The sequence below is a fragment of the Homalodisca vitripennis genome, chromosome 5 (genome assembly GCF_021130785.1).
Source record: "Homalodisca vitripennis isolate AUS2020 chromosome 5, UT_GWSS_2.1, whole genome shotgun sequence".
NCBI classification, from domain to species: Eukaryota; Metazoa; Arthropoda; class Insecta; order Hemiptera; family Cicadellidae; genus Homalodisca; species Homalodisca vitripennis.
Genome location: NC_060211.1, coordinates 111,488,890 through 111,501,543, shown reverse-complemented (window position 1 = coordinate 111,501,543; position 12,654 = coordinate 111,488,890). Strand labels below are relative to the sequence as shown.

General features: G+C 31.7%; 1 protein-coding gene across 2 annotated transcripts in view; it reads left to right on the top strand.

The window, feature by feature from the left end:
• Positions 1-970: 970 nt before the first annotated feature.
• The window catches only part of LOC124362701 (proton-coupled amino acid transporter-like protein pathetic), a 36,384-nt gene continuing 24,700 nt past the window's right edge, over positions 971-12,654 (top strand). Inside the window, exons 1-6 of one of the 2 annotated variants that reach the window (XM_046817417.1) lie at positions 971-1,191; positions 1,901-2,073; positions 3,602-3,772; positions 3,925-4,005; positions 6,974-7,124; positions 8,134-8,258. In XM_046817417.1, coding sequence (XP_046673373.1) covers positions 3,666-3,772; positions 3,925-4,005; positions 6,974-7,124; positions 8,134-8,258 — 464 coding nt within the window. In that variant the 5' untranslated portion in view covers positions 971-1,191; positions 1,901-2,073; positions 3,602-3,665. The remainder of the gene's footprint in view (positions 1,192-1,900; positions 2,074-3,601; positions 3,773-3,924; positions 4,006-6,973; positions 7,125-8,133; positions 8,259-12,654) is intronic. The other variant, XM_046817416.1, reaches the window with a different exon arrangement.

Below are 12,654 nucleotides of genomic sequence, written 5' to 3'. Positions count from 1 at the left end.
TGAAAATTACATAAATTTTTATCACTGTACCTAAAACTTCCTTTGATGAAATCACATGTTATTTCAAAATTTTACTACAGCAATATCCTAATCAATGATGTAGTTGTCTTACTTGGTGAGAATAGAATCTCAGAATTATTGTTTATGACATGCATATGACCTGTACGAGTATTTTAGGAGCATACCGTAGCTAGTCAAAACAATAAAACTTAAAGATAGCTATTAATTATTTACATGATATATTATTAGTATTAGTTTAAAAAAGGAATAGTATTAATTCACATAGGTAATATTATTATAATAGTATTAATATACAATAGTATATATTATAATAGTGTTAATTTCTTGTGAAATTTCTATAAGTACTTGTTCTATTGCATATGTTTAACGTATGTCTCACAACAAGACTGCTGTAATTTTCATAGTTGTTTTTAGTTACCAGAGAGCACTTATGAAATTTTCCTCCTTTCTCTCCATCATAGCTATTGAAAACACTGTTTTGTGGCTGGACTTAAAAAGACATACATAGAGCCGATGACCTGGATAAGTTTTTCCAATGTACTAATATCCTGTACCATTGATGGTAGTTTGCATGTGTGAGTGATTGTTCAACCCATTATTTTCATTTAAACAATGCTATATAAGCAATTTTAAATGCTCTATTAGTTTATTGATTTTACCTTATCAGTGTGCCCCTAAATTTCTCTCTTAAAATAACAAAACTTACTAGGTTTCACTCAAAAGATACAAAATAACAGAACCAACTTAAGTCAAATGGATGAAATATGTCTGGTTGATACCTGGTTTATTAAATTTATTAATCCATCTATCCATAAATTTGAGAAGCAATTCGTTGGATATAAAATTCAAAACTATACTACTAGATTTATTTTTGATAGGTATATTTATAGACTCCTAATATTTCAATTAAAACTGCAGATTATTAAAAGGTCAAACTGATTAATGTTGGCCTTTTGCAGTCAACAAGTATCTGTCTCATCTTATCAGATTTTATGAAATGCAGCATTTAAAATATTTTCCACGCAGCTGTCAGAAGATATAATTTCTCTTGTGGGTTTTTATTACTATTTAAAATTAAATAACTTTAATTGTTATGTCTAGAGAGTAACATAACATGCATTGATCAAAATGTGATTGTTTGTGTGGTAAAAGTGATTTTAATTCTATATGGTAAGTAACTGCACTTTATTTAAAATTAACTCATGGGCAAACTTGTTAAGACTGTACTCCTGTTGCTGCATATGAGACAAAATTTTGTCGGAATAGAAGAGTAAAATTTAAGCTATTGTAAAATGATTAATTATCCATCATTTATTAAGCTCATATTTCATGCATTATTTAGCTGATTTCTGGATATAATATCAAAATAAAATTTCTGTTTACAGTGTTATTAAGAAGTTATATGTAACAAGTTATATCAGTTATCACTTCTGTGTTATTGTTCAAATGTAATTTACAAATTGAAGAATATTTTCTATCTAGTGTGGTGACTGTGCTGATTTTTACCAAAGTATTCATAAAATCTCTGTAGTTTTAGACCAATTTCTGTATTGCACTGAAAATTTTCAACCAGACTATGTATGGTTGTCTTTATACTGTAGTACACTACAAACTACACTTTTGTAATATACTTAATACGTATTTAACTTAATGTATTCTTATTTTATAGTACATAGTTGTCTTGGACCTTAAACTTAAAAGTCCAAAGACTATTTTAAAGTTAAGTTATTACAAATGCACAAAAACTTTGACCTTCATTTGGAAAAATGTGTTATAATCAACACATTACATAAAGAAATGTTTTTAATAATAGTCCCCTTGAGATTCCAAAAACTTATTCCAATGCTCTTGCCACTTTTGCTCTTGAATGTCTTTTCAGAATGGACTTCAGGTGAGCCATCAGATTTTACTCTGTTATTCCTGATCTCAAAACAGAACTATTAACGAGCATCTTCAAGTTGGGGAACAATAAAAAATCACTTGGCATATCAGAGGAGTAGGAGGCCTTACAAAATACAGGGATTCTGTGTTTTGCAAGAATTATGGGACAAGGTCAGAAGAATTTACATTCTCTTAATGAAGCTGTTGAGATCGCACTGCAGCACCATATCACATAGGCAATGTAGAACTTCTAGGTAGTACTTTTTAATGATAGTCTGGCACTTAGATGCATACTCTAGTTATACTGTTGATGAACTTCATTACTATATTCATATACTTCATTGCAGTCAAAAATATGGAGAACATTACCTTAATTTTACTTTGAACTTAATGTGTTTTTCTCTGGGGAGGGTGATATTGTGCTTCTACTGAAAAGACTAATAGCACTTTGATTTTCTAATCATACCCATGGGTTTATACCCATGGCACCTTTTATGACTTTTTTGGATAATTATGGCTATTTTGTGTACGTACATTTTAAGATATCCTTAAGTAATTTCAAGCTGCAAATGATATTACTGACAAATTCTCTGGAACACATTTATCAAAAACGCTGTATATGGCTAAATCCTGTGAAAATCCAATAAACTGAATCACTGCGGTAATGATGTTGAACTCTGTAGCTAATTCACGGATAGTCACAATAATAATAATGTCGGTCTTCCATCACTGAAACGTGAACTTGATTGTTATAACTTTATTATTTTGATTTATTGCTGGTCTTATACAACGAGGTTCACCGTCTACTGTGCCGCCCTCTTTAAGGAGGTGCAATCGGTTTTGGGTTTGAAAAATACGTTTTTATGTTAAATTCTTAGTCAGAATAAGTAGAACAAAATTTTTGGATCACTCCACATGAAATTCTAGGCATTTAAAGTTGGAAATTTAGGAATTTTGTAATCAGGTCCAAATGGAATCGACTGAAGATATATTTAGAAAACTTATAATTAATCTCAATCCCTGAAGCTGTAATTCATGTTCATACTGAAAAAGTTTATATTTTTATTTTGAGCTATATTTTGTCTAAGCACAACCTAAACCTAAAATTGATTGTACCATCTTCAATTTGTTGTACCACTCCTTGATGTGTATCAAACTCAAAGCATCTTCTCTAAAGACCTGTTGGATTTTTAGAATGGTTTTAACATGGGAGTTAACAAGTTTCTTTTTGGCAGTATTGGGATGTTCCGTTATAATGCACAAAACAAAAATGTGATGAGTCTCAGTGTAAATATTTAACTACCTACAGCTGACTACGATGTTGAGTTTATGTAACCGGCCTATGAATACAAACTATATACCAGCCTGGTATGAACTGCCTCTATAAACCAGCATGTACCTCACTCCAGCCACTTCATGGCATAGTATAAAATAAGTCTAGATTCTTTTTGAACACACATTTTACAAAAAAAAGCAATATCTTCAATTAATTATTTTGCTATGTGCATTTGACGTCTAAGGTTTATATTTCATTTTACCGTATTATGAGCATTTTATACAAATTGCATTCTGTGTGCAGTATATTGAATATGACATGGTGTGATTGGCAATATAATGTGGTTCTCTAAAGGTAGTAAAAACAAAGTTTGAGATAATTTATTATTTTTTGTGACATGACAATTATTTGTATTCTTTTTAGAGCTATTCCGAAGGTTTATTTTACACTTTTAACACACTGAACGTGTATACTTCCAATATTTGACATGATGTCTGATGACAAGCGGAAGTCATCACTGTCACGAGTGAAGAAAGACTGCACTCCGACCTGCCACATCAGGCTCAGCTTGAGATCCCTCACCAATGTGTCAATGTAAGTTTAGTTTAACAACTTATTAGTCATAATGTAAAATGTTCGTGATATTTAAATTAGAAATAGATTATTTTTTGTTTTACGTTTTTAAGTTGAAATAATTTGTATTATTTCTGATAATTAATTTTGTATGCTAAATTTTGTTTTTTTAGATATGAACTTGTGGAAGCTGATTTACATAGAAAATCAGGAACTGAAGAACCAAATTTCAGACATAGCAATTATGCCACATCGTAAGTATAAAGTGCCCTCTGATTTCATTCACAGTTTATAGTAATGCTCATCTATTGAAACACACATAAGGTGGGTCATCCATAGTAAAGAGATAGTAATATCACTGACATATACTATCTGCCAGTCCATCAATAGTTCACAGTATCAAAGTAAAGCTTTGATGCATTTAAGTCCTTTAGCTCATGGTGCCTAGACCATGGTGTACATTAGATGAATAGGAAGCTAGATATAATCAGGGCACTTTGTTAATCCCTTAAGTTCCAATCACTGCATCTGTATGGTGATATTGCTGGTGGGTTACACCATAGCTTGTCAATTTGCTTTGTTTTGTTTGTATTAAAACTAATATTAAAATGAGAAAAATGTAGTTATTAAGTTAGAGTATGGCATTGAAAGTATTTCTACACACAATATTGTCATCTATTTTAAAATAAGTTTTACCAAAATATTTTTATTAGTTATGGGTTTTAATATTTAAACTTAGAATTACACATGGTTTTGTAATGAATATGGCCTGTGGTATGACCAATCAAAGTTTATTTTGGGGAATATATGTTTTTATTTATTGAACTAAATTTTCAATAATAATAAAATATTTAATTTTAAAGAAGACAGTTTACTAAATTAACAGCTATAGAATTTTTTTAATAGTTTGGATTCTACTTATTTGATTTAATTATCATCTTTACTAAATATTTAAACTCTACATGTATTATAACATTGAACTCAGTTAGCACATATTATCACAAATTACCTGTAAAATAATTTGTACTCCTCTAACTTAATTTTTGACAACTAATGACTTTGTGCCCTGTGTTCATCATTAGAAGCCTGCAATAAAAAGTAACTCCTCATAAACCACAACTGCCACCAAAAGTCAATAGAAGTTTTTAAAATTTTATTTTGGTTTATTATATTTATATTAACAGTGCACCAAAATAGTGAAGCAAATATAAAGACTAGATTGAAAAAAGAAACTTTATAGAACCTGAATTCAATATTTTATTGCTTTTACAGTAAAATTAAAAAATGTATAGGAAAATCACACAAGTTTGTACTTTTTCTCTATATCATCAAGGTGGTTCAGTATTTCCCATAGATTGTTCATGGTTACTTATAAACTATTAGTGACTGATGTGTTTCACTGTAAGTAATTTGTATTGCATCGCTAGTACCATTTATGAAGATACACTGGTATTGAAGTCAAGCATGAATATAAAGTAAAATGTAATTTAATGTGTGCAAGAATGCAAACAAATATGTATTACATCAATAAGGTTTACAGGATTATTGACTATATTCATCATAACATGGTGATATATAATAAAGTTATTGAAATCTAAATGCTGTCCACACTAACTCTTTGATGAGTGTGCACAACATATGCTGGACATTATGACAGCTGCACCTGTGGTTGGCCATTAAGAGACCACTGAAAAGTAAAAAGCATGCTGAACTCATACATGTAAAATAACTAGTATTTGTACAAAGGTTGTCAGAATAACTGAAATAGTTTCAAAATAAAAAGTACTAGATATCACAAGCAAGAACATTTGTTTGCAGTACTAGCCTAAGATAGATGTCCTACTCTCTTTTATTGGACCAAATATTAAATGACATGCCAAACTCATTTAGCTATCCTATGATGCACTTGTCAACTGATTAATGGTTCTCTTCCAATTAAATAACTACATCAGCGGTTGTGACTTCTATAGGTTTTCTGTATTTGAGCTCCAGTCACTGTAATTTGGATTAGACTCTAAAAGCACTTGCTTGCACTTGATCGAGCAGCATAAACCTACTAAAGCATTTGACTCTCCGCCAACATAAGATATGTTTAAATTAAAACAGTTTTCTACATTTTAAGTCATATTTTCATTTGGCCATAGTAAGTGGTTATACAATGAGCATAATTTTCTCAAATTAGATTATTAGCAGAATTTTAAAGTCGTGTCTAGAAGCATACTAATAGATCGTAAGTAACCATGAAAAATCCCTGGGAAATATTGAAATACTGAGCCACTTTGACATTACAGAGGTACAATGAAGCCCTGAAGATAAGCTTCTTGAAAGTCTTGCAAGTTTTAATTGTGATATGATTCTGTTAGCTTATTTATGGTTCACTGGCATACTCCGATATGTTTCTTAATTTATGGATGAGACTGAAGTGGTAATTCTTAGAGCACCTAAGGAACAAAAACCTCAACAGCTTGTTTATGACATAAATATCTGCAGTAATATTTATCCATGTCCAACAGAAACATTCAAAATTCAGTTCTTTATCAGTGAAGATGAATAAAAAATGGGTAAATTGCACTTTACTTAGAGAATGCCCATGTAACAATAGGAAAGCTAAACTGTTCTTCTGGAAAAGGTTAAAAACGTGTATGATTTGCCTGTACATTTTTTAATTGCACCATAAATGCAATAAAATGTTGAATTCAGATTCTATAAAGTTTCTTTTTTCAACCTAGCCTTCAAATTTGCCTCACCATTTCAGTACACTGTCAATATAAATATAATAAACCAAAATAAAATAAAAAATTTCTTTTTACTTTTGGTGGCAGTTTTCTTTTACGAATATGAGGAGTTATTTTTTATTACAGGCTTCTAATGATGAATACAGGGGCACAATGCCATTAGTTGTGAAAAATTAAATTAGAGGAGTAGTAGATTTTACAGGCATTTTGTAATATACTCTTTAATGTAGTTTTTAATTGGATTGGAGACACTTTATTAAAGTTCTGTTCGTTAAAAGTATACTATTCATACTACATGAGTATTCTGTTAATGTGTGAATGTAATAATGTGATGATTTTGAATTTGTGAAAACATTATCATGAGTAGAAAGTTTATTAACATATCAGTGAGTCAAACCAAACAACATTTGGGTTTAAGTTTAGTTTTGATGTACTTAAAAATATTTAATTTACATAGAATGGTTTATATTATTCTTCATATTTTCAGAGATGTTAGCACTTTCCTGAATGTGCTGAAGAGTAGCCTAGGATCTGGACTACTGGCAATGCCCAGTGCCTTCATGAATGCTGGCCTGCTAGTAGGGTTTCTCGGAACCCTTTTGGTGGGCTTCTTGTGTGCACACTGCACATATATTTTGGTAAGATTGTAATATTAAATACCAACAGTTAGTTACTTGTAGATTCAATTGCTTTAATCCACTGAATCCAATTGCTCTAGTGAAATAAAAATACTCAGTATTACAGAATTTATTTTTGAAAATGAATAATTTTATTCCAGTCTATAATCTTGTCAATTATCCCATTTATTCTTGAAATAAATGTATAAATAAATGTTCAGATTCCATGTACATTATAATATTCTACAGTTTTTAAATCAGGGTCACTGATTTCCAGTGTATTATAATATGCATATTAATAACAAATCTTAAATTTGTAGGGTTTGCAGCTTAAATTTCAGCCACATTGGCTTTAGACCAGAAAAAGGTTGGCTTCAGTTGTTTAGAAAATATATAAATAGTAACATTGGTGTTTATCTGCAAACAAATAACAATTTGGGGATTGTTCTCGTTTTTGAGGGGATTTGGGGAACAGGCTTATATATATATATATATATATATATATATATATATATATATATATATATATATATATTTAATGAACAGTAATCAAAAAGCTAAACCTGAAAACATCCAATCATAATTATTAGTTTTACTGAGAAAACTAAGAGTGATTAATTTAAGACTCAACTTCTTATTCAATGCAGTGGGAGGAGAGGCTAGTGTTAATAGATAAAGAACTTCAATCCATTCTTACGGGAGAATTAATTCTAAAATTTCCACCGTACTGTGACATACTTGTATAGTACATTTGTTTAAATGTATTTTTTCTTATTTTTACAGTCAAGTAAACTTTATTTCATTCCAAACCTTTGTAAAATACCTTTAATGAAGTTTCCTTGTTAATCAATTGATGAGTTCTTCAATCAGGATGATAATACAAGAGGGATGGTGTAATTGTAATTAATTTAGTTGATTAGATTTTATGTAAGTTAGTTTTAAGGATTTTATCTATTTATTTGACTCTAATGTACTGTTTTGCACATAAAGATATTTTGAGTTAAATTGAATTGAATGTAATGTCATACAGGTAAAGTCATCTCAGGCACTCTGCTCTCAGTTAGATAAAAGCCACTTCAACTATCCAGAGACTTCAGAAGCAGCCTTTCAATGCGCCTTGAAGGGGAAATTCAAAAAATATTCAACATTGGCAAAGTCAGTGCTGAATACTGTAATTACAAAAATTAGTAAGAGAAAACATTTTTTGTCAAAAATTTTTATATTAAATGTATTTCTTTTCAAATTGGTGACTAAAGCTATAATTATAGGATGTTTCATAACATTTTACCATGTTCTCAATATATGCCTTTTTTCATACCTATTGGAATACATCTCTTATAAAATCTTGTTCACACCTTACACTGAAAGGCCTTTACTACAGTTAAAGATGAAAGCAACACAAGATATACTGTATTTGTTCTACTACAAGCAGATCAGTAACTTTTAAAAAGTTACTGATCTGCTTCTAGTTAATTTTATGGTTTGCATGCTTAAAAGATTAAGGAAAACTTACATCCCTGTAGAGAGTAAGAAATACCGAGTTTGTTTAATGATTTCAATGATCAAACCAAACCACTACTGGTGGTTTGGTTGACTAATGACCAAATCTATTCATAGCTTCTTATATTTTTAACACCATCTCAAATGGTTCTTTACTAAAAGCTTTTAAAACACCTAAAAAATAATTACTGTTTAGGAACCCAGTAAAGCAGCAGATCAAACAGGAAGCTACCTCCTAATAGTTCATTCAAGTGTTTGTTAGTTGCTTGGAAGATTTATTTACCAAGGGTTATTTCATGTGTTTACTGTATTTTGTTATTTATCTAAGTATCGCTCCTGAATATGAATGTTTTAGGTCAGCTTGTACCTAATTGCTATATAATAAGAGTCTATAAAAATCTACCTAGAAAATTCAGGAATTTTTTCACTGGGTAATTTTTGGTGTTTTATTACCTGGGCTATAGAGCATGCTAGAGCATTGTGCAATAGTAAATCTTGTTATATAACTGTACAGGAAGTTCAGTGTGAGTGTACATTTATTCATATTAGACATGAAAATCACTGATCCTATTAATTTACATTTGAAATATGTACAAATCCATCTATTAATTTGGGTTAGATTTTAATTGAAATAGATTCCTTTCAGGGCATTTTTATTATTTTCTAGCAACCCTTTTATGATCAGTGGCTATATTATGGTGTGTTTACTGTCGAATTTTGCATGAATGTCGTCTGCCATCAGTGTTTGGGGAGGGAGAGGGGCAAATAATAAGAAACTTTTAATTTTCAAGTGTAATCATCGTATAAACACTGATATTCGATTTGAGGTTTAATAATAGAACATACCTATTACTTACCATAAATAATCTGAGACATTAGTAATATTAAGTAATATTATTGATTAGGTTAATTTTTATTCCTTTGTTACAGTATATTATTTAGAAATTTAGACAAATATCTTTATTAACATATTCATGGAAAATTGTTTTGTCGTCACATAAAAATTACATTGTTAATTATAGTTAAAATTACATTACTGCTTATTTTTGTTACACTTCAAATTATTACTGTCTTCTACAGTTCTCCAATTCCTCATTAGTGTAGTAGGGTCTGTCAAGTAGCCACTGGTAAGTGTGTTCTTTTCTTCAGCAGCACTGGTCGTCTTCACTTCCTCTGTCAGAATATCCAGGAACTTAGCACCAATATATGTTGGTTGCTTTTCAAATATCATTAGTCTGTGGGCTTGCAGAGAGTAGTTGTTGGTGGCTCTGGTGTTGTACCTGTATATGTCAGTGCCTTCGCTCGAATTTTGTTTGTAAGAATACATAGCACTCTCAATAATGAGAAATGCTACCACAGACAGAATTTTAAGATCTTTAAATGCATCTTGACATAAGTTCTGGGGTCCCAATTCTATCAGTATCCGAATTGCTTTCTTCTAGAGGATGAGATTCTCTATAAATTTGTCTTACAAGAACTACCCCAGACTATCAGTCCATATCTTAACTGTGTGACAGATAGAAAGAAGTATGCAATTCTTGTCACTTTTCCATCACTTATATGTTTTGCCGTTGCAAAACATATAGGGCTGAGCTGCATCTTTTACACAAATGATCCCTTTAGCATTGCCAAAATAAAGCATCATCTATGTATACTCCCAGATATTTGACTTTCTCGGCTCTCATTACTTCTGACAGCCCTGAGATACAAGGGGTATTAGAAAAATAAGGTTCCCAATATTTTTTAAAATAGACAGCTCTATATTTCTACTTAGTGTTATACATCAATTAAAAGTTAAGCTATTTTACCACATAATCACAGTTTCTGTCCAAAAACTTTTGTAGACGATACTCCAACTTTTCTATCCCCATGTTTTAAAATTCTGCCGCCAACCGAGTAAACCTCTTCCTTGACTTCATCATCGGTACTGAAGCGTTGGCCACCCAAGTGTTCCTTTAATTTTGGGATTAAGTGATAATCACTTGGTGCTAGGTCTGGGCTGTAGAGGAGATGGGTCACAATAAGTCCAGCCAAAATTTGTCAGCAGTTCTTGAGTTTGACGTGAGACATGAGGTCGAGCTTTGTCATGGAGAAACCTCACACCACTGAACAATCTTCCTCTCCGGCGGTTCTGGATCGCACGTCTCAGTTTTCTTAATGTGTTGCAATATCTGTCAGAGTTTACTGTTGTTCCATGAAGCAAAAAGTCGATCAAAAGCAGGCTCTTCCTGTCCCAAAAGACGGCTGTCATGAGGCCATCCACTTTGGTTTTCATCGTGAATTTCCATGCGGCCTTCACTGAATTCTCTACACCATTTCCGAACGTGTTAAACAGATATGCAGTTTTCCCCATAAACTTCGACGAACTGACGATGAATTTCAATAGGTGAAATCTGTTTTTCATTTAAAAAACGTATCACAGCACGAATTTCGCATCTGGCGGTAGCAACGATAGGGAGCTCCATCTTCGAAGGCAGCTAGGCCGGCACTGTTGGACGTAGCGAGGCACGAGTGGTATGGATAGAGAGAGGGATAGCTGATGAGTAAGACAGTGTAGCCAGATTTTTCCCAACATATCGCATTCTGTCTCGGCGGCATAGGGAACCTTATTTTCCTAATACCCCTCGTATCTTCCTTTTTCCTAGCTATGAATAGCTGTTGACATTTCTTTTCATTTAATACAAATTCAGTACTTTGGCAGTACTGTGAAGCCATACCCATTGCAATGTAAGATGTAACTTCTAAATCTTCAGTTAGTTTGTTTTTTTAAAGGAGTGTCTGTCACCTGCGTAGATAAGGGTTGTGTAATAGTCACTGGTATAATGTTGGAACTCACTGACAAATATAATGTACAACACTGATCCTTGTGGAACTCCTTTCTTCAGGCTTAAGCTTTGGATGTGGTTTTATTGATTACTCCTTTATTATTTGAGTTTATTTCTACTATCTATGTTCTTGAAGTTAAGTAGCTTTTAAACTGAGCTGATATGTCTCGAACTCCTATGTTTTAAAGTCTTTTCATTAGCATTTCATGAATGGTGCAATCAAATGCTGTACTATAGTCCATACATTTTGAAATGGTGGTGCTTCCTTCTTCAATGGCCTGAATAAGGTATTCTACTATATTTATGATCGCAGTTGTTATTGATCTCCCAGCTGTGAAGCCATGCTGTTCTTTAGGTAAGAGATGTGTCATAAGTCTGGTCATTACTAGTTTTCAATTTCTTTGGAAACAATGAGTAGATGTGATATTCACCTATAGTTGTTTTCTTGTGATGCGTCTCCTTGTTTGTACTTGGGTAAACTTTGGCTTTTTAAAATTTGACGGTTAAATCCCTTCAGCAAAAGATTTATTGCTGATGTTTACAAATGGTGATGTAAGTTCTGTTCTGCATAATTTTAAGAACTTTGATGAAATTTCAACAAAGCTAAAAGAATTTTTTATTTCTAAGGTTTTGATAACATTATAAACTTCTTGAGGAGAATTTGGCCAAGATACTTGATAAGTCTGTATTAATGGTTGATGGATATTTGCTGGTGCCAGTGTGATTGGTTTAATAATACTGTTCTCTACCACGTTAATAAAATTTTTTTTAAGCTGTTCCACAATTTTAATTGGATTGTTTGTCAGCATCCCATTTATTGTAAGCTGAAGAGGCTGTTTCTCTGCGTCATTGTTGCATCTTTCTCTGTTAATAGCTCTCCAAATTGATTTAGACTTGTCTTCTGAGATATTAATGAACCCTATAGTCTACCTTTTTCTTTCATTTTTTAGATGGAGATCGTACGATTTTTTCTTTTGACTTGCTATAGTCTTGATTTCGGGAGTACCTCTTCCTGAACCTTTAGGAATCCTTCTTTCTTCTGTCTTGGTCTTGGGGGATTGTTTTCGTTTTTATAAATCTCTTACTAGCTCTAATGTAAGGGCATGCTAGGTCCATGTTTATGTTTGACATGTAATGAGTTATAATGTTAGTTAAAATGTTATATGCTTATATGGAGAGAATTGACATTAATATCTCCTATAATAATAACAGGGCTATTCCATACA